At 39.9% G+C, this 19,930-nt stretch overlaps 1 protein-coding gene across 13 annotated transcripts in view; it reads right to left on the bottom strand.

Moving 5' to 3' along the window:
- The window catches only part of hdac9b (histone deacetylase 9b), a 44,744-nt gene extending 24,881 nt beyond the window's left edge, over positions 1–19,863 (bottom strand). For 2 of the 13 annotated variants that reach the window (XM_042422743.1, XM_042422753.1), the window contains exons 1-5: positions 16,149–16,530; positions 15,198–15,267; positions 14,577–14,648; positions 14,329–14,368; positions 1,703–1,952 (exon numbers count right to left, since the gene is read on the bottom strand). In XM_042422743.1, coding sequence (XP_042278677.1) covers positions 1,703–1,811 — 109 coding nt within the window. In that variant the 5' untranslated portion in view covers positions 1,812–1,952; positions 14,329–14,368; positions 14,577–14,648; positions 15,198–15,267; positions 16,149–16,530. The other 11 variants (XM_042422747.1, XM_042422745.1, XM_042422744.1 and 8 more) reach the window with 11 other exon arrangements.
- Positions 19,864–19,930: the final 67 nt, after the last annotated feature.

The raw sequence follows: 19,930 nt of genomic DNA, 5'->3' as shown, positions 1-19,930 counted from the left end.
CCCTTCTCAAACAATAATCATGACAGTGTATTCATAATCCTAAAACATCCTCAAGTCTCTATTAAAGCGAACGTGTCTGCTCTACCAACAACACAAACGTGACACACAGTGAACTTGTACAAAAGCATCCCAGAGTTGCATTTTTAGACAGATAATGTTAGTCACTGTCAAGTGATTTACAATAAAGTGGAAAGAACAAATTAAACAGGCAAATGACAGAATTCTCTATAAATATCTGTTCCAAACCACTGTTATATCAGGAGCATGCCAAGATGGAATGATAACGCACAGACGCCTAATCTTAGCAGGCTAATGCCATAAGCTGAAAATAACTCACCTAAGAATAGCTGACCCACAGAATAAGCAAGGAGCCTGAATTCAGGCGCTCGGTATATCTGTTGTTTGGCTCACAGGCCTCTAAGACGGAGCTCTTGTAGCCTAATAGTCAAATAACCTGCTCTATTGACAGAGATGGAATGTGTCATCCCCCTGTCATCCTGCTGTCTTATTTTTAAATCTCCTCACGTTTAGCCCACTGCCTCTGCGTGTTTTCACTCACCAGTTTTGCTTGCCTGAAGTCAGACTTTCGGCTGTGTTTTTTGGGGTTTTTTTTACTCATCTTTTACACCACAAATACTGAGTTGACTGAATGTAAAAAAAATAATCTAAATTTACATTAAACAATCAGATTCAATTAGTCGACAGCATGTTGTTGCTCCTTGCTGTTTGCTGATTCTAGATTATCTAACAACTTACAGGTCATAACACATTTCTGAGTAAACGAAGACCTCAGATGCATCAATCTGCACTTTGTCATTATACATGCTTCCAAGCAACTCACATGACAATGTTTTCACAGAACCAAGTGTTGCCCAGTACTCTTCCTTCCAACTAATTTCCTACGACAATTTTCACATTTTATCAATAGCCACATGCTAAAAAAAAAATCAAAGCAAATAAGGTGACTCATCTTGAGTCAATACAGTGAATAGACGTTACTCATACTGATGTCAGCCATGTACTCCTAAATTCAATTCACAGGTCAAAAATAGAACAGTCAATGTCTGTGGTAAATATCCTGAGAGAAACCTTTCAGTTGTCCCCTCAGTATTTCTGTCACAGTTTTTCCTGTTCCCTGAAAAGTGCACGCTGACATGGAAGCTAGCAAAACACAACATCCCTTTCATGTTCACAGTGACTCATTTCAGGCAACTAGAGCATAGTGTTAACGTTTTTCTACTGAACACTAAAATGAGGAAACGTGTTAACAGTGTTGAAAATACAGTATGTCATGATCAGCAGCACTTTTTACCCATTAGAAGCCTTTTTTCTTAAACATAGATTAAGGTAACAATCCCACTGAGAAACACAAATTATAAAGCAGCATATGTCATCACAAGAGTAATTACCTTGATTCAGGAAGAAGTGCCTGATCCTACCACGTTGCTGTGCTGAGAAGCTTTGAGTTCTCTTTTCACACAGAATGAGAGACCGGGGGAGCGCAAAGAGTTGAGAGTATGTGAGAGAGGGAGAGAGTGAACGTGTGAGAGACAGGCAGAGAGGATGAGAAGAGAGTGGGAGAAATAGGAAAAGCTTCAGCGATAGAGAGAAAGACAGAGACTGGAATGCAAAAAGGGGAAAAAAAGAAGGTTGAAAGCTGAGATTCCTCAAGAGGAGTAGAAACACCGGGCTGTGTGATCACCTGAGTTGTTCACGTTGTGCATCTTGCTCTGGTTGGGGAACTGCTGGTGTCCAACGCGCCCTTCTGTTGTGGAGAAACTTGACTCGCCCTCGTAAATCGTCTGCAGCATACTCCACTCAGCGCTCAGGTCTCATCGCAAGCCTTGCGTTTCCTGTCACCAAGAGCCACCCCTCAGCCACTCAGGGGAGAGACCACGACAACAGGCAACTCTCTCCCTTCCTCTGCCTCCTCCTCTGAGAAACCACTCTCACTGTAGAGCAATAACACAAACTGCACACTCTGTCTGCAGGGCTGCCACACTCTCCCGGTGCCCTGCTTCAGTCTAGTCCAAACACTAACACAGTGTTAGGAGAAGATGGCAAACCTAGCTTCTTTTTTTTTTTCCTTATCTGCCTCTCTCCCTATTTCTCTCCAGTCTGTAGCTTTTTCTCTTCTCGGAAAAGCGTCTGAGCAGAGAAAAATGTAAGCTGAGTTGCTAGGAAAGCCGTGCACTGTGTACTGAGCACCTCGCTGAGGCAGTAATGCCAGCCAGGGAGGGAGCAAGCTTCATTTGCATGTGAATCAACAACTGCGTGGCCCACAGGTGACAGAAATAGAACAATGGCCAGCCCTGGCTAAAAATAGGTCAGGCGAGGCGCGGGGATTGGAGCAGCATTGATGCGTTTAAAAATACCACACCAAACACAGCTGTCTTCTTCAGCTCCTGCCAGAAGGCATGTCTCCTGACTCCCTCTCTGCAGATGGAGGCTTGATTCCTCTCTCTCTCTCTCTCTTTTCTGATTTGTTGAACCAGTCTCTCTCAGTCTCTCTATTTATGTCTTCATTTTGTTCTCTCAGGTACACGAGCAGAAAGATCCATTTTTACCTTGATGTATCTAAAAGAGGTACATGTAAACCTCCCCTCTGTGCAGTCTTTGTTAAAGGTTTTGTAAAACCGCGACTTGTCTTTCATGTGATTCACAACACATAAAAATATATGTATTTGGGGAAACTGTGCACAACCAAACACAAATGCAATAGCATTTAGTTAAAATCTGTATGTGTGACAAATACCCAACAAGATGTGTTAGGTCAAGCGGGACGCCAAATGAACACTGTGTTCATTTAAGACTCCGAGTGTAACCTCACAGCATTAGCTCAGTGTATGTGTGGGGTTCAGTGTGTATCCAGGGCAGTGCTGCTACTCAGGAAGCATGCTTTCAGCAAGCCAAGGAAGCCAACTGTAAGATGCCGTAACAGTATGATCACAATTACATAAACCTCCCAAACTGTGTCAAGAACACCAGACCGGACAAGAAGAGGATTACACACCTCACTTCATTGAAATAGACTTGCTACTGTATGATGGGGGATATGAGAAAAATACAAACAAAACACTGCAGTACGCATATATGTCTTAAAAACATGAATACATGAGTTTAAAAAAAATGACAGAATTTTGAGCATCAAGTAGCTATACAGTAGGATTTTTTCAATTAATATTACATCCCAAACCAGTCAAGATCCGTAGTTAATATAATCTGACTCCATCCCATAAAAGTCAAGTCAAATGTTCTATCTGACCACTGATGCAGGGCTGGGTTTGTGGCCAAGCAGCCTGTGCCTTTAAATTTTTCATCTTCCTTCATAATTTGACCTGTCCCCCAGCCAGGGGCGTGGAGCCAGCGCAGCTATTTTTAGGTCCTGAGCTCTGACGACTCGGCTACAGAGACACAGAGAAGGAGTTTTACTGTGTTGTTTCAGCTGGACAAACATTTAACCCCTCAATCCTTTTATCACAGCACAGCGAAGAAGCCAAGAAGGAAATGCACAGCTTGCAGGCTCGCCCCAGACATAAAACAACTCTCAGGCTAATGCATGATATATGTTGAGTAGCTTGATTATTTAGAAAAGGAGGCAACTAGGGGATTATGCGTATATTTATTTTTAATTCCTTCCCACTTCTTGGTTATCTCAAAACTCAAATTAAACATCTTAATCTTTTTTGTCATCTTTGTTTACTTTATAAAATAGTCATAGAACATCGTGGAAAGTCTATTTTAAAAGTGGTTACTCGAATCTCCCTTTGGTGACACATTTTAGTGTTAAGAGATTTAGCAAACTCCTGGTTTTCGTGAGGTAGTTTGGCATTCAAGCTGGATAAGGATGGTGTGAGAGATAACAAGCCTTCAAGTCCAACGTAAAAACCTAGAACTCCATCTGTCACAGTATCTGTCAGACCAGGAAAGCTCTGACCCTGTAGGCTGACCTCAACATAGGCCGAGGCATAATTGATCAAAAGGGGAAGTAAGGCTGTCACATGAATGACAATTATCGTGACAAAGGAATCCCTATTTATATGTCATCATGCTGTGAAATCCTTGAATGAGTAGGTCAAAACACATTTTGCAATGTTCCTGTTACTGTGATTTTCCACTATTGCCCAATAAAATGCTGCAAACATAGGGACTATTTTTGCCATTCAGTTCTGATCATTCATATCAGTTATTATTATATTAATTATATTATTATAATAGAGTTATTTATTGGGTTTTTTTTTCACTTGTTCACTTGGTTGTTTAGAGAATGTTCTGCACTGCATACATTGATTTTTTTGGTTAAATGTGGGTAACGTAAGGACAAGGAATGACACTAATTTCTTTGCGCCTTTACAAGGAATAGAGGTGAATAATCAGTTCTCAGTATCATGTTGGAAAACATCGGTCAACCTGCCCTACTGCTCCTAAAAATAAAGACATTTCAGTGGGACATGTTAGCAGCGATTAACCTACACTTTTTATTTATAACTAGCTTCCTGAGGCTGATGAGGGATTGTGGGATTGGAAATAGCTCTGTCCAATAGGCAGGGTCCAGTAAACCTGCAATGTGGCAAGCCCATTATAGCTCCTACTGCGTCACTGGCGGCCTTTGTCTACTTTAGTCCTATTAAAGCATTTAAGTGTGAACGTCAGCGTCCCTGCTGGAGAGCCGCTCTGCTCTGCTCTCCGGGGCCGAGGCTTGACTGTCTGTCACCTCCCTCATTATCAAACACAAACTTCATGTGTGCGTGTGTCATTTTGTGTGTGTGTGTGTGTGTGTTTTGACATTAGAGCACCGACATGGAGTGGGGGAATATTAGAGATGAGGGAACAAGTGGGTCAGACCAGTGAAGTGCCCCCAGCACTTTCCAAATTTAAATGAAAGGCCATTATAGCCTGTTTCAAAGAGCAAGGGATGTCAATATACATACACACATACACACGCATCCATACACACATCAACATTATGTTGTTTTCTCCAACTAAGTCCATTTAAATTACCTATTGGTACTAGAAATAAAAACAAAGAGCTACTTCCCGCTACGATACCTCAGTCTTTCTGTTCTATTTAGAGAACCTGGTCATAACCTGGGGACTTGTATTTTTCAACCAAATAAGCCTACTCACATTACCACAATTACTGTACCAGTTCCAAATCAACTCCCAAGTTCTGTGGCTTAATCACCATAGCGCTGCTGCCTTGTGACACAGTGTGCATGATGAAACCCAGCAGGGAAGCAGACTGGAGAAGGAAGGGAGCTGAACTTAAGTGTTGCAACAGATATAATGGGTGGACAAACACTGCTCCTTATAACTAATTTGATCCGGTTAGAAAACGTTTGTTCCCCTTAATAGCGGATGATCCCCGTGTGGGAGGGAATGAGTCAACCATGTTTTGTTGTTCCGTGTTCTCTGAACTTCAAAGCCCCCGTGTATCCCAGGGGGGAGTTGTCTATTGTAAAATAAATGGATCACAGAGTGAATCTTATATTACCGTAATCAATACGTTTAGTAGAATCTGTTTTGATTTAAAAAAAAATAATTTCTCTGACTTCCTGCTTATTGCTCGTCTTCCTGCCTACCTGTGTGGATGCAGAGTTTCATCATGCCACCTTGGGAGGACTGCAGCGGATGTAATCATTGTCAGGTGCTGATTTCTCCCGTCAGAGGGGATGTCCCTCCCAAGAGAGGGTCTGTATACTAACAGCAACTTCTGACGTAACCATGCCGCCCCCCTCCTCCATCCCCTGAGCTTCTTCTCTCTAGTGGACACCCCACAGCTCTGAGGGCAGCCCTGACACAGGAGGGAAATTAACTCTCCACACCAATTACCTCAATGCCCGCCATCTTACTTACATCAGCCCTTCATGAGTCACCATTGCTAAGTGTGGAAGAGTTCCTAGACCATTTTGGGGAGTGAAGCCATGGCTCTCTCTGCCCTAGTCACAGCATGCTCCGTTAGCTACCAAGCTCAGCAATCCTACCTGCTAAAAGCCATGGGTAAAGTTTTGTCACTTCAAACAGCCCATTTTCCCTTTACCTTGCGGTCAGTCTCATAAAAGCACAAAGGCACTACAACTGTTGATTTGATGGTAAAATCCAATTAGCCTGTACATCTGGATGTGTTATGTGAGCGTGTTTCCCCACTAATGATTTGGGCGCTCTTGCTTTTATTGGGTTACTCTGTCTGGCGTCCTGTGGTATTTCCTGTGGTACTTTCAGGGTGATATAGAATGCACTTAACAGGTTGGATCAAATAACATGAAAAAGCATTTAAAGGCAGTCATGTTTGGTGCTTAATCTTGAAACATTGCCAGCAAAGTTTGGCAATGCCGCTAAGAATAACACAGTTAAATGGAGCCCAGCCCAGTTCCTCATTTTTGAGAGACATCAAACATAAAAAACACAGAGATGGTACTATTCAAAGAGAGAGATGAATCAATGTATATTCTCAAAAGCAAAAAGGCTTTCAGGAAAAATCTTCATTCATCTGCTGTGAAACCTCCATCTTGAGATGTGAAAGACTGACTGAACCATAACACAATCCCAACAAGAGAAAAACTCTATTTCGAAGCAATTTCAAAGCATCCACTTATTGTGTACTGACCTTGAGGTCAGTTTACTTTCTAACTTTGAATAGGTCCCTGATGCCGTGCCTTCATCTGCTGCCATAGGCTCTCTAAAAATAGATGTGGAGCACAAAGGCACACTGGAAACATAGGGCAGCGCTCCGTAATTTTACTGATCAATGTGCTCATCACTGCTGGAAACCATTGATCCACTGTTTGTATTAAATTGACCATGTTGTTGTTGTACAACTTCCACCCTACATTCAATCATGACAAGCCCACTTTATGTTCCACTTTGTCTCCTTGCCCAGCACCTTCTTAAAAACAGCACAAACTATTGATTCTCTAATGATATTCTAATGCTGAACGGCTTAGTATCGATTAGAGCCTTCGAAAGATCATTCTTAATGTCAGCTGTCATTTTAGCAAGCGATTAGCCAGGGAGCAAGATTTTGGAGAAAGTTTGCTGCCTGAAGCCACAGCATGCAGAATCATTGCATCACTGAAATGCCTGCAGACGTCAAACGACTCATCTGTATCATACAAACACACAGGCCCAAACAGACACATGTGACTGTGATGGAATCCAGCCAAGCTTAGCTGACCTTAAAAATTCCCTGAGGGATTAATAAAAACAAAGGTTCCCTGTTCAGAAGCATTCTTCCAATCCACATCCTGCTAGTCTAGCCCGTTTATGAGGGGATTATCATAGCATCATCCCTCCCAAGTGCCTTGGAGCTATTATCTTAATATGATAACAAAATATATATTTTTGTTATCACCACAGCCTTTGAGAAAACACATTTTATCAGTCTTGTTTGTCTTTTGGCAAAATACCAGCTTTGTTATTTCAGTCACTGAAAAAGTACAGGAAGTTTTCACCCAGGTTCCAGATTTCCTTTTAAGAGAATGAATCTCACTTCAGTGACCTATATTTCTTAAGCACACTTATCAAGGAAAAAACCCAAAAACATAAAAATATGAATGCGAGTTTTTAAATAATTGGCTACGCTTACCACTTGACTGCTATTCTGGATTTGTCAATGACCTTTAAAGAGACAAACAAAACTCCATTCATAGATTTTAAAGGTCTGTCTTAAAAAAAAAAATGCAGCAGGAAATCAAGTTTACTATGGGAAGGGTGGGCTGACGCTTATTGTCCAAGCCACTTCCACCTACGCCACCACTTCTCTGCTTGACCACTGTACAGTCACAATTCTCTCCTCCTGCAGCGTCTCAAAGGTCTTGGATGCAACAATACCTCAGAAAAATAGCTCTTCCTCTGATTATTAAGGTAGCACTATACATACCGGGAAATGTCCCACTAGTGCACCCGCCATCTCTGTTACAATGTTAATGTCTGTGCTCTATATGCATAAACCTGGAGGGGTTCCAGAGGTATTTTTAAACGCTTTGGGTGACCTTGAGATTCTGTATCTTATTACAGAATCATATTCATATACATTTTTCCACCATAGTTAAAAATTCTCCCTAATGGGTTTTTTGGGTTTGGGGTTTTTTTGCAGTGGAAGTTACTTGCTTAGGTTACACAAACTCCCAAGTAAATTGTAAAGACAATGTTCTACTTTTGCAATTCCTATGAGAGTGACTAAACATGTTGAACAGCTCCTCTCTCCCTTGAGAGGCAAAGGCATGGTTCAGGGGGTCGCCTCACTTGTTTGGTGGGAAAACAATAGTAGTGCTACAGTTGCTTCCACCACTGATGAAAGTCTTATGCTGTTTTTCCACTAAATCTTTGTGTCTCTTTCTGTCTGTCTTTAAGATTTGTCAAATCACTTTTATTGTCACTTTTGTATCACACGTATATATGTTGTGGTGTGGTTTGTGTCATTGCATGGGTTGTAATAACAAAGATATTACAAATTTCCCTTACTGTCTATTTGTCTGACAGTTTATTCTGTTATTTGTGAATTCCATCAGCTTGATTGAGACTGGAAAGAGTAGATGTAATTAGTTACAGGACTTGTAATTGTGGGACACTGTCCAAGCGGGGTAAAACCCCTGGTGGATCCTTCTGCAACAGTGCACCCTGCAGGTTGATTAAGAACAGGAACAAAAATGTAGTGCACTAAACTGCCAAGGACCAGGAAGACAAATACTCTGATGCACAACAAACATTGTGCCAGCGTACTGGACAAATAGGAGGAAAGGCTGCACGTACACTGACAGCAAAGAGGTTGACTAAGAGCATAGATACTGTAGGAATACAAATAAAAACATAAAAATCTGCAAACAAATATACACGCACAGATAAACACACACACCCATGCATAGATATGCACACACATATTCACATAGCAATGCCACCATGCTGTGTTTGGGAGTGGCAGCAGCGTTCCTGACCTCTTCCTTTCATCTCAGATCCAGTAACCAAACTGACTTTTCGACCCAGTCCCTTCAATAACACAGGGTCTAACAAGCTTTGGCTGTCTCTTTTATAAAACATGTAGAAATTAGCAGCACAAAAATTCATTATTTTTCACTCATTATCATTTTTGTCTATAAAATGTCAGAAAAAAGTGAAAAATGTCTGTTGTAGTTCTTGTTGTATTTGACCAACAATCCAAAACTATAATAAATGACAAAGACAAGCATCAAATCTTCACATTTGAAAAGCTGGAACTATCAAAAGTTATATAAAGCATATTTGATTGAAAAATGAATGATTAATCAATTATCAAAATAGATGCAGATGAACTGCCTGCCAATCAACCTATCAATTAGATGACTCATCGTTGCAGCTTCAGTTATCACAAAATATCAAAAGATGTCATGAAGTTGAGAACTTGAATGATTACTACAAAGGATGGAGATTCCTACCTTTAAAATCACAAAATAGAGCTAATAAGCGAGAGAGAAAAAAGCCTTCAAATATCCACATCATCATTCTTTTTTTTGGTCTGCTCATTGATAAAAGATGTCATTTAGTGATGTTATTACAGTATGCGCTCTCAAAAACAACTGAAGGCCATGACTAAAACTCCCTTTTCCAGATGACTGTCATTTTTCTGTTTTAAAGAGAACATGATGTGGCTTTCCCTTTCATGCCTCCATTTGTCAGCAGCTTTACTGAGATAATGCTACTCAAAGCTAAAAGGGAGAATTTAGAGAATGCTCTAAGGTTCTCACCTCAAAGGGGCCAAAATTTTCTGTTTTGGTAACAGATGGGCTGGTAACCCTTTCACACCTATCTGGCCACAGAGACCTTTATGAGGACTCTGCTCTTAGATACCCAGCCAGTGTGTCCAATCTCTGTGTAATTCCTGGATCAGTTTGTTCTGCACATTTCACGCCAAGTGGGGAGGGGTTGCGGCCATGACCTCCTGCAGTCCCATAACTCACAGGATGGGCTGGGAGAGGTGGCAGGTACCCACAGATGAAAGGTAACAACAAAGAGATGTTTAGCATGACGCATGGTAGTGCAGTCCGGTCCATCCCCCAGAGGATGATGGGATGGCATGGAGTGACAACTAATGGGCCTGTGAAGTCTGAGGTTTGTCTGTTTCTGCCATCAAGGAAAACGGCCCCACCCTATGACAGTTTAGTGACAATCTGGCCGTCATGTTGGGCATACCAAGAACTCCAAAGCACAGCTCATTTATCACCTTCACTGATTTCACCATGCAGGTTTGACAGACCAGGATCAAGTTAGGGCGGCGGCGCTCACCGCGGCGCCTGTCAATCGGCGCACTGACAGACAGTTAAGCAGATAAGTATAAGTAGATAGGCAAGATAAAAAAACATAAATTGTGAAAAAGAGCAAGCCTTAAAAAATCTCTGTGTTCACTTAAACTAAAGAATAAAAAAAGAAGAAATAAACAAAGCATATGCATTATAGAAAAAAAACAGTACACTGACAAAAAGCAGCGCATATTAATCTTAAACACTTGAGGCAGGAGCCTTAAATCTGCCCATTATTCATCCACACAAAAGGCCTCTCAAAGACATGAATGATTCATCTCTCCAACTCCATTTGGACAGGAAGAAAAAACAAATGGAAGTACATCCCCCCAGAGAGCCCAGGGGTCTACAGTGGGGCCAGATGAACAACACTGAGAACACCAGACTAAACCCACCAACTCTGCAACAGGAGCCAGATTCCTCCTCTGGGCCACGGCTCTCCTCTGACTGCTATCTATATAGAGATAAAAATATTCCTCACACATTCACCACAACCTACTATTTTATGCACCAACAGCCTCAGCCACAACTCTACACTGTGGGAACCCCTCTGACTTTTTCACCCTGCGGGAGAGCTGAATGTTTTGTAGAGAGATGACATTGAAAAAGAAGTCGAATTGTATTTGTCAGATACATCGTGCTGGTTTGAGGACTGGTTAAAATGTTTTCTGTGTATGCAACTGTATTTAATAAAGTTGCTGTTGTAACTCTAAAATAAAACAACAGTGTGAATGAGGAAAAACTGATTTAAGTCAGAATAGTTCTGTGGCACCTGGATTACATTCAGATTATATTCAGATTGTCTGCACAATGTCTGCTATACAAGTCACTCTCTTACTTCCACTGCGGCAGCAGCCAAAAACAGCAAAACAAATAAAGCTGTGAACATGGCTCTCCATTTCTTTTTTATGACAACATGCTGAGATAAAACCCAGAACTTCAATCCACATGCTTCTGCTTAACCTCAGCACACACAGAAGAGACTAATCAAACAGAACTTTGGGACAACATAAAGTAAAAAGTTGTATTGACTCCTAGACAGATTAATTGATCTTAGCTGAGCTGTTAACGGATTTCTAACAGTCACATGAATATGTTGTGTCATTGCCAAATCAGCAAACCTCTCCTTTCATAGACTGACAGTGTGCTGCTGCTGTACCTTCCTGTCATGTCGTAATTTGTCATAATCATTTACCTCTAACATGTTACCTACTCAGTAACTAAGAATAACAGCCTTATTTTAAGTTATTGACTATAATATACTTTGCTTTTTGAATTGCTAGTTTTACAGGGGTTATATGAGCCTAAGAAGGTAGAGAATTTTCTCAAAGCTGAGAAAATGTACGGACCTAAAAATCACCAAACTTAGAGGGATGTGCACAAAGTTTTTACCTGATGATGACAAGCTGTACTGTTCGTATGGGTATCTTGTGAGTATTACAGCAATGATGCCCATTGTTATAAAGACCACGTTGTATCTCAACACATATAATTGCTAGTTTCATCTTGTCATTTAAGCTTCCTGTACTGTACAGATGAAGAGAACATAACAATGAGCCACTGCAGAACAGAGACCAGCACCGTCCTCTGGGCATCAACAACACCCCTCCTCCCTCAAAAACTCACTGACCCAAACCCATTTTTTCCAGTCTAAGGGAAATGTCAAGTCCAGACCTAGAACTCGTCTCTTTGAAGGGAACATAGCAGCCAAATATAGTCTGCTAGCCTCTACGCCTCCTGACATACATCAGGCTCTGCAGGCTCTGTTAACAGTGGTTAATTTTGGCCGACTGCCATGTAGTCACTTACAATTAAACTTCATAACTATACAAAGAAAATTATAATCAAGCAGTGCAGTGTACACTGTTGCCTGGTAACCTAATGCCACTTTGGGGATTCATCTTGTTATGGAACAGAAAACACTTACAGCAAGAGCCAATAATAGACCCTGGACCACACAAAAAATAGTTTAAGGATATCAACGAGCATGGCTAACATAAAGCTGAGAGATGAATGTTTAAGACTAAGATCTTGGTGTTTCTGTAACAGAAACCACTGGTGGAATTATATAATGATTATTCATCTGTCATTTTACAAGCCAGATGATGGATAGAATGAGAGCTTATTTCCAAGTGTGAAATCCAGCTAAAGAACACATTATGCTGACTGGCACTGGGTCCTCGGTACTAATTACCAAAGCTGTTTTTTAAAGTCTTTTGGATCATAAAGGATAACACAAATTCCCCCCTTCCCAAAAATATGTGGATCATGACAGATCATGACAACACAAAAGCAAACAGATTTTTACCTATCATGGAAACGCACTGACCTACAACTATAATCTAAGTACCTCCCAGTGCTCCATGTTCATTGCTGGTTTTACTGTAATAAGAGTTTCATGCAAGCAACATAAAAACATTGCAATTAGATGTTAGACGGACATCCTAAATGTTTCAAAAAATGTCATAATAGGCTATAATCCATAATGACTTTGGCTTTATGAGTCTTTTGAGCATGATGACTTACTTGTAATTGCTCTGTTTGTACACTGTATGTCATCACATGTAGCCTATTATGAGATTTTGGACTCTTATTAATGTCCATATTGTCTCTCAGTGTAACCTTTAAGAGTTCTATAAGCTCAAGGAAATTATAAAGTCACATCAGATGATGTGTTATATAAAATATAAATGTCAAGAGTCATAACATGTTTTTAGTGTGAGCTATAAAGGACTGGTGTGTTCAACAAATGCAAACTCTTCATAAAATAATTGCCTTGTTGAGTTATGACATATTTTGAGGCCAGTACATTCTATCTCTGCTGTGCTGTTAAACACTTTTCATGCGCTATAAAGAAATGAATAAGTGAGAGAACCTTGAGGCTGTAGCTTTACACTAGAAAGGAAAGCATGTCTACACATCTAAAAAGAAAGGAGAATCTAGTATGAACTAATATCCTAAACAACTATGTACTGATAATATTATTATTTAGATATAGCGTATCTCTCACAAAGTAATTATCCTTTCCCTATACTACCGACTGACATCTATCTATGTTTTAACATATTGTAACACTGGCACACCTGTGCAAACACCCATACACTCTCACACAAATATACACACAAGTTTACAATTGTGAATTCCCTGCAATTCCAGTTTTTTCTTTTAGCCCACTTGAGGCAGAAGATTGGCTCAATCATCGTTTCATGTCATAGTTTCTGTCACCCGGCACAAAACATCACAGCATTCTTTGTCTCTATTGGAACTTCAATTCCTGCTGCGTGACATAAAGACTGCCTTCACACAGTCACAGTCAGTCAAGGATGGCTCACAAACACAGGAAATAAATCCACAATGACAAAGCGTAATTCATCGCTTTCATCACTTTAGTTGCGAAAAAAAAAAAAGAAAAGGGCATTGTATTCTCTCCACTTTGATAAACAAGCTCAGTCTCACTTCTTATGTCATCTCTGCTAGTAGCTAAATGATTATTCTGCAGTGTTTATAGAATATTTTTACTAATAGTATCTGCCAGATGCCAAGTTTAAGACCATAGAAGTCACTATAGTTAACATGCAGTACCCAGCAGGGATGTCATGCAACATGCTGCTTATGTGAATTCTGCTTGGCAATTGTATAGCTGAACATGCTAACTTACAGTATCAGGTCCAGTGAATAATTCACAGATGCCTGCCAAGATTTGTTCTATCAAAAACATTTTGTCTCATTAACACATTCATTGGTACTATCAAATTATGTGTTAGGCTAAGTGTAAGGTGCTGTTAAAATGACTCTCTCCCTGACACAGCTCAGATGGTACCTGCCCCCTCAAGCCATCTGAGCAGTGCAGACATCTGTGAGCATTAACCTGCCAAGAACAAGTCTAATGTAAAAATATCATAAATATTCTGAAATGGAAAGATGACTGAAGGGTCATTTGGAGTGGCTGTGGAAGGCTTTTATGTCAAGTATGAGTTGTGTTTTTCTTGTGTCACTGTCTAAGTGAAAATGTCATGTGTACACTGGAGGGTCTGTGGTTCTTGTGTTTTCCTATTACCTTGCTCGAAGAAGATTGAAATGCTGTCACAATACGACACCTGTGGAAAGAGCACCAGTCACGAAAGCCATCAAACATGAGCCATTTCAAATGCAACACATCTGTAAAAAGTTTTTGTTGGAGTGACAGAGTGTCCAGCAAAACAACCGAGAACCAAACTAACATAAAAAATAACCCTCATTGCAACAGCTGCACTGTCAATTAACTTTAATTTACTGGCATCTAAAAAGGACAAACAAGCAACTTACTTCTGACTCAGCTCTACTCCAGCATGTTCATGTTTTGCTCTGTTTGTGTTTGCAATTTTGATTCTTCAGTATCTGTAAAAAAAAAAAAAAAAAAAAAAAAGAAAAACAGGAGTAGAAACGGAAAGTAAAAAGTATGTGCAGTGCAGTAAGTAGTAGAATGTAAGTACTAATTAAAAATGAATATGGTACATAGGATATGAAATAGTGCAGAACAAAATATGGTGTGGACAAAATAAAGTTTAAGATCTTATCCGTGGTGGAAAATAACTGAGTACATTTACTTAAGTGCAGAGTTTAGGTACAACTTTAGAATACTTTACTATAATATTTCCATTTCATGCTTCTTTACACTTGTCATCCACAACATTTCTGGGGATTTTTTTTATTAAAAGAGCTATAATTTTTTGTACTTACTTCTTAGTTTTTACAAAACATGGGTTCTGTTTACAAAATATGATGCACTTTATAAACAACACAACAACATATAATGCAGTTAACATTAGCTCCACCTTGAACAACTACATTAAAGTACTGATTACATGTTAATGCATCAATAATAATGATCCAATAATCCAATAATATAACACTGACAGTGCTATTCTGCATTATGAGTGCATTTACTTTTGATACTCAGTAGGCTCCACTTCGCTGTTAAGACTTCTATTCTTCCACCACTTTGTAACAGTAGCCCCTACAATTGTGTAAATATACGAGAGACATTTATTATAAACCTCAATAAACATGATCAGGTAAAAAAGGTGTTTGTACAGGTATTTATATTAGTCTATGTAGCATAATTATTTTTATACATCAGACACTAACAGTCCCAAGAGATTTTGACATCCTATTCAATTTCTGACTTTAATTTTTTTAATTAAATAATAGAAATAAAAAACTCAATGTGTATACTGTACGATGCAGCCCAGCAAATTGATGAGTTTCTGAGTCAAATCCTTCATTTTCACCACGTTTGGTGAGATCATACATTCGTAAGCAACAGTCTATTTATAACTAGATGTCAGTCTGCACTACAATAGCCTACATATTGGAACAGTCTGCGAAAGCAGTGATGATAAGGTCTGTCAGTACTTTAGCAATAAACCCTTTTCCAGCTCTGTGGTTGAGTGGAGAATGTCATGCTTGTTATAAAACGGACAGTTGGCAGAGTCACAATGTGAATCGATTACACAACGACCACCTGTGACTGCTGAGCCAACCGTTAGTTAAAATATTAATAGGCAGGCTTTACACTTAATTAAGCTAGGCGTTAGCAAAGTGTTTTGTCTCTAGCTTCTGTTCAAAACATATAGCTTAGGTAGTGCAAAGCTTGGAGGGAAAAACATGTAATTATTCTTGTATAACTATTAATTACAGTCCAACTTTGGGCTTTTTACCCGTATATACCTATATAGGTGATAACTGCCGTTTTTTGTTGTTGTTTTTTTTTTTTTTTAAACGGAAGTTATGCTGACAGAATTCATTCCTAACTTAAGCAGCATAGCATTAACAATATAATTTTTAACCTTTGGATTTAGTTTTGCAGTCATATCATATCGAATTTGTTCAACTCACATACTTCAAGACCGAAGTGGAAATGTTAAACCTGCAGTGCGGAACTTGACTAACTGAACGTCCTTTACATTCAGGCCCTTGCCACACGACTTCACTTAACGCTGTTCACGTAAATCTCTCCCCAGTATTTCTCAGTATACTGAGTTAGTGGCGACATTCCCGCGCTAGCCGGATGAATGCATACTGTGCACGCTCTACGGGCGGAGCTTGAGCACCAGAGACCGAGTGGCTAACTTCCGGTTAGCCCTCCGTTAACTTGAATGGGGATAAAATAGTTTAATCGTGCGGCCCTTCTAGACTTTCCAAATGTCATGAGATCGAATGGACCAAACTCTGATAGTGAAACGAGTCATTTTGCGGCGTTGTGTGACGCTCAAAACAATTTATCCACCTTTTTCAGCAGCTTTTTTTTTTGTTTTTGTTTGTTTTTGCCAAAAGTAGTGACGGAGTAGAATACGAGAATACGACATGTCGACAGTGTTTTTGTAATTACTCTCTCTGCCAGAAGGGGGAGACAAAAGTCCCGCACTCCAGCTTTAATTTTCTACCTTGAGTACAGGGTTGAGGGTCTGGGGGTGTACTGCTATGTTTAGATTGGAGGACGTGTTGGATGTGATCGGTGTCTGTGGCTGTATGACGTCTGAACTATAAATAGCCTCACTTGGTCGACAGAAGGGACGATATAAAATCCCCGCCAAGGCAGTGGCAGACAGAGCACTGTGTCTGCTCAACTGCCCTCTGATAATCTCTGAGATGGTGACGAGGGCAGTTCCGACCACTGCTTGTCTGCAACAGGTGCACAAGTCTGCAGCATGATCAATCACCTCTCATTGCAAGAAAGAGCTGTCGTAAACTAACTTGCACTGGTAGCCTACTATCTTTTTCGTAAATTCCTGAACCTCTAGATCTGAGACAAAACAAACGTGTTACAAAGAAATAGGTTTATAATGTGTCTTAAACTCTATTCTTACATTTTTTTATTATTATTTTTAAATAGCTCCAGTGTAGCTTACTGTTTGTGAAAAGGCTATTACATGTTTTGCATCAAATAAAATTCCAAAATGTGAATGCTATGACAGCTGCATGTACAGACTACAGTTTGCAGTGACTCATCTCCTAAAAATAGCACCTGTAGCGTCTACTAGTCCACAAAAAGGTCATTAAAATGGAAACAGTGCCATCTAGGGTGCAGTAGTGTAACGTGGGACACCTGAGCTCAAATGCAAATCCATCTCTTCTTCTAACAAATGCTCATGAATCAGACTGCTGTCAAATTAAACCTGGGGTGTCATGTAATTGAAATCACATGTCTTCACACATGTGATGCCATAGATAGATAGATGGCTAGATAGATAGATAGATAGAAAAAATAAATAAATGGAATAACTGAAAATTGAATTGAGACTACAGATATAACCATAACTAGTAGCCTCATCAAATCATTTAATGTTAAGGATTATTATTAGTATACATGCATTTTATGAATTAAGGTGATTTAGACCATTCTTACATTTCAGCCTAAACTGTCCCACATTAAGAAAGGCTCATAACCTGAGAAAATTTTGCACAAGGAACATTTTTATATTTGCCATTCCTTCTCCAAATGTGATATCTGCATTCTCTTTTCTAATATGATTAGAAAACACCTTTCAGAATGGTATTGGATGATATTGTGGATATAATGTATTGGGATCATATTGAAATATACTGCTGAAGTGCCAATTGCAAAAATTGTCCCACATTACTCTAATTCATATGACTGTTTATAATTGTCTCTAAACTCACCTGGGACTTGGACCGGGACAGGCACAGCCATGTCACATCAGTTGCTGCTGTGCAACGACAATAATCTATGAAATGTCAATTGACCAGTAAATGTAATCTTAGATGTCCTGTGTTTCAACATGTGCACAGATAGTTTGTAATGCCAGTTATCAAGAGTTGGGAAAGAAACTGCAACTGCTTGTCATTGCACTTGGTCACTCATTTCAAAGCCAAGAGGCAACAGTAAGCTGTGAACCTACCAACTGAGCCCTTTCCCACTGTTTTGGCTACATAACTACCCACTGGCAGGAATTTTGGTGAAAAGGGGAGATGCTTTTATCTCAACCAGAAGCAAGGCCTATGTGATTAGCACAGATTATATGCAGATTTGTCATCGTCATAAATCTACAGCTGTCCGCAGTCTCACATTTTTATTTGTCACTTCAAAGCATTCTTTGCTACCTCTTTTTGGTTTACTGTTTGGCCCAGTGGACAAATGTCTTCCCTTTAGGAGTGGAACAAAGCACCTCTCTCCTCTCTTTACACCTGTTTCATACATCACTGCTCATCAAACATCACAATGTGTTTAGATGTTTGGATGTGTCTCCATCCAGTTTGGCCTTGTTCACTCATGCTGCTTGAAATCAGCCGTGTCTTATTTTTATTTATGCATTTTTATGGGCTTAAAGGACCATATTGGATAGGGATTTGGATCTGCTAATCAAGTGGCCTGGCTCTACATCAGCACTCCAGGAGCAGTGGTGTAAAATGGTGAGCTGGTATTCTATTCTCACTCTTCCCACTGCCACTGTCCCACAGCAGCTGGGATTGACCCAGTCGATGACACCACTTTCATCCTGGGACCTCGACTGTCCAGCTGTTTGCCATTCTTCATTGTGACGGCTGAGACAGGGGCACATCCGAACATCAGCGTATCTGAGGCATGATCCTGAATGCGTGTCACTGTCGTCGTCTCTTCCCTAAGCAGGACCCTCACAGCTGGCACCTGAATGCTAAGGACCGTGTCATTTCTCAGCATGAGGTGTTGGTTCATCCACCCAAAAGAATTTGCAGTCTCCATAGATATGTAGACGTCTTACTGTCAGCATACTGTATCGTATTTGCTGTGGTGGCACTTTATCAACTATTGCAGTTAAACAACTGGCCCCAAACCTTTTTTTAAAAAACTTTCAATTTCATATCTCTGTGACAGATGTAAATGTAAGGAAGAGTAATTGCACTCATTTTTTAAAGCTTGTTCCAACTTGGCTGAGTGTTGGGAAGACATCTTCCCATGGTTCTCTCATATCTAGAACTGAGACACATGTTGGAGAATACATGCTGTTCATGTTGACTTATGCTGTACAAGAAACCCTTATGCTGGGTATGGTTTCAGACAAAAGATTAATCTTAAAGAAGTGGATTTGTGTGCTTCCTCACTACAATAAGAGAGAAAACCAAACTGGCTCTAGTGTAGATTTTTACAAATTCTGGGATCAATTTTTTGCCAGTTTGGATAAAAATAACACTGTCAACCCCAATAATGAATGTATGTAAAAGCATGTGACTTTCCAACATGTGACTTTTTCATGAAGAGCGCATAAATGCCATAGGCGCATATTTTAATGTGTGCTCCTCTGTCTGGCAATTTTCATTATTTCTATTAATCTTGCTACATTATTCTGTTTCAGTAGGAGATGGGAGGACCTGAAAATTGGAGCTTTGAATTTTTTGTCCTGCAAAGAACTAAAAATGTTGTTTACATGAAAAATTTTTTAAGATTTGAACGAAACCTTCAAAAAGCTCCTACAGAAAGAGCAGAGGGTGCTTTACTGTACGTGTTATTTGTCTTTCTCTCACTCATTTTCTCTCCCTGTTTCTCTCACACACACAGGGTCCTGTAAACAAGAAGGGTGTAAACACAGGGTCAGGGTGCAGTTTTAGAGAGACGGGTGGGGGTATGTGTGCAGGCATCTGTTTTCTTCATTTATGGATTTACTCCTTTGTCCGCAGTTTCT

This window comes from Thunnus maccoyii, chromosome 10, assembly GCF_910596095.1.
Source record: "Thunnus maccoyii chromosome 10, fThuMac1.1, whole genome shotgun sequence".
NCBI classification, from domain to species: Eukaryota; Metazoa; Chordata; class Actinopteri; order Scombriformes; family Scombridae; genus Thunnus; species Thunnus maccoyii.
This window is presented reverse-complemented; position numbering and strand designations above follow the sequence as displayed.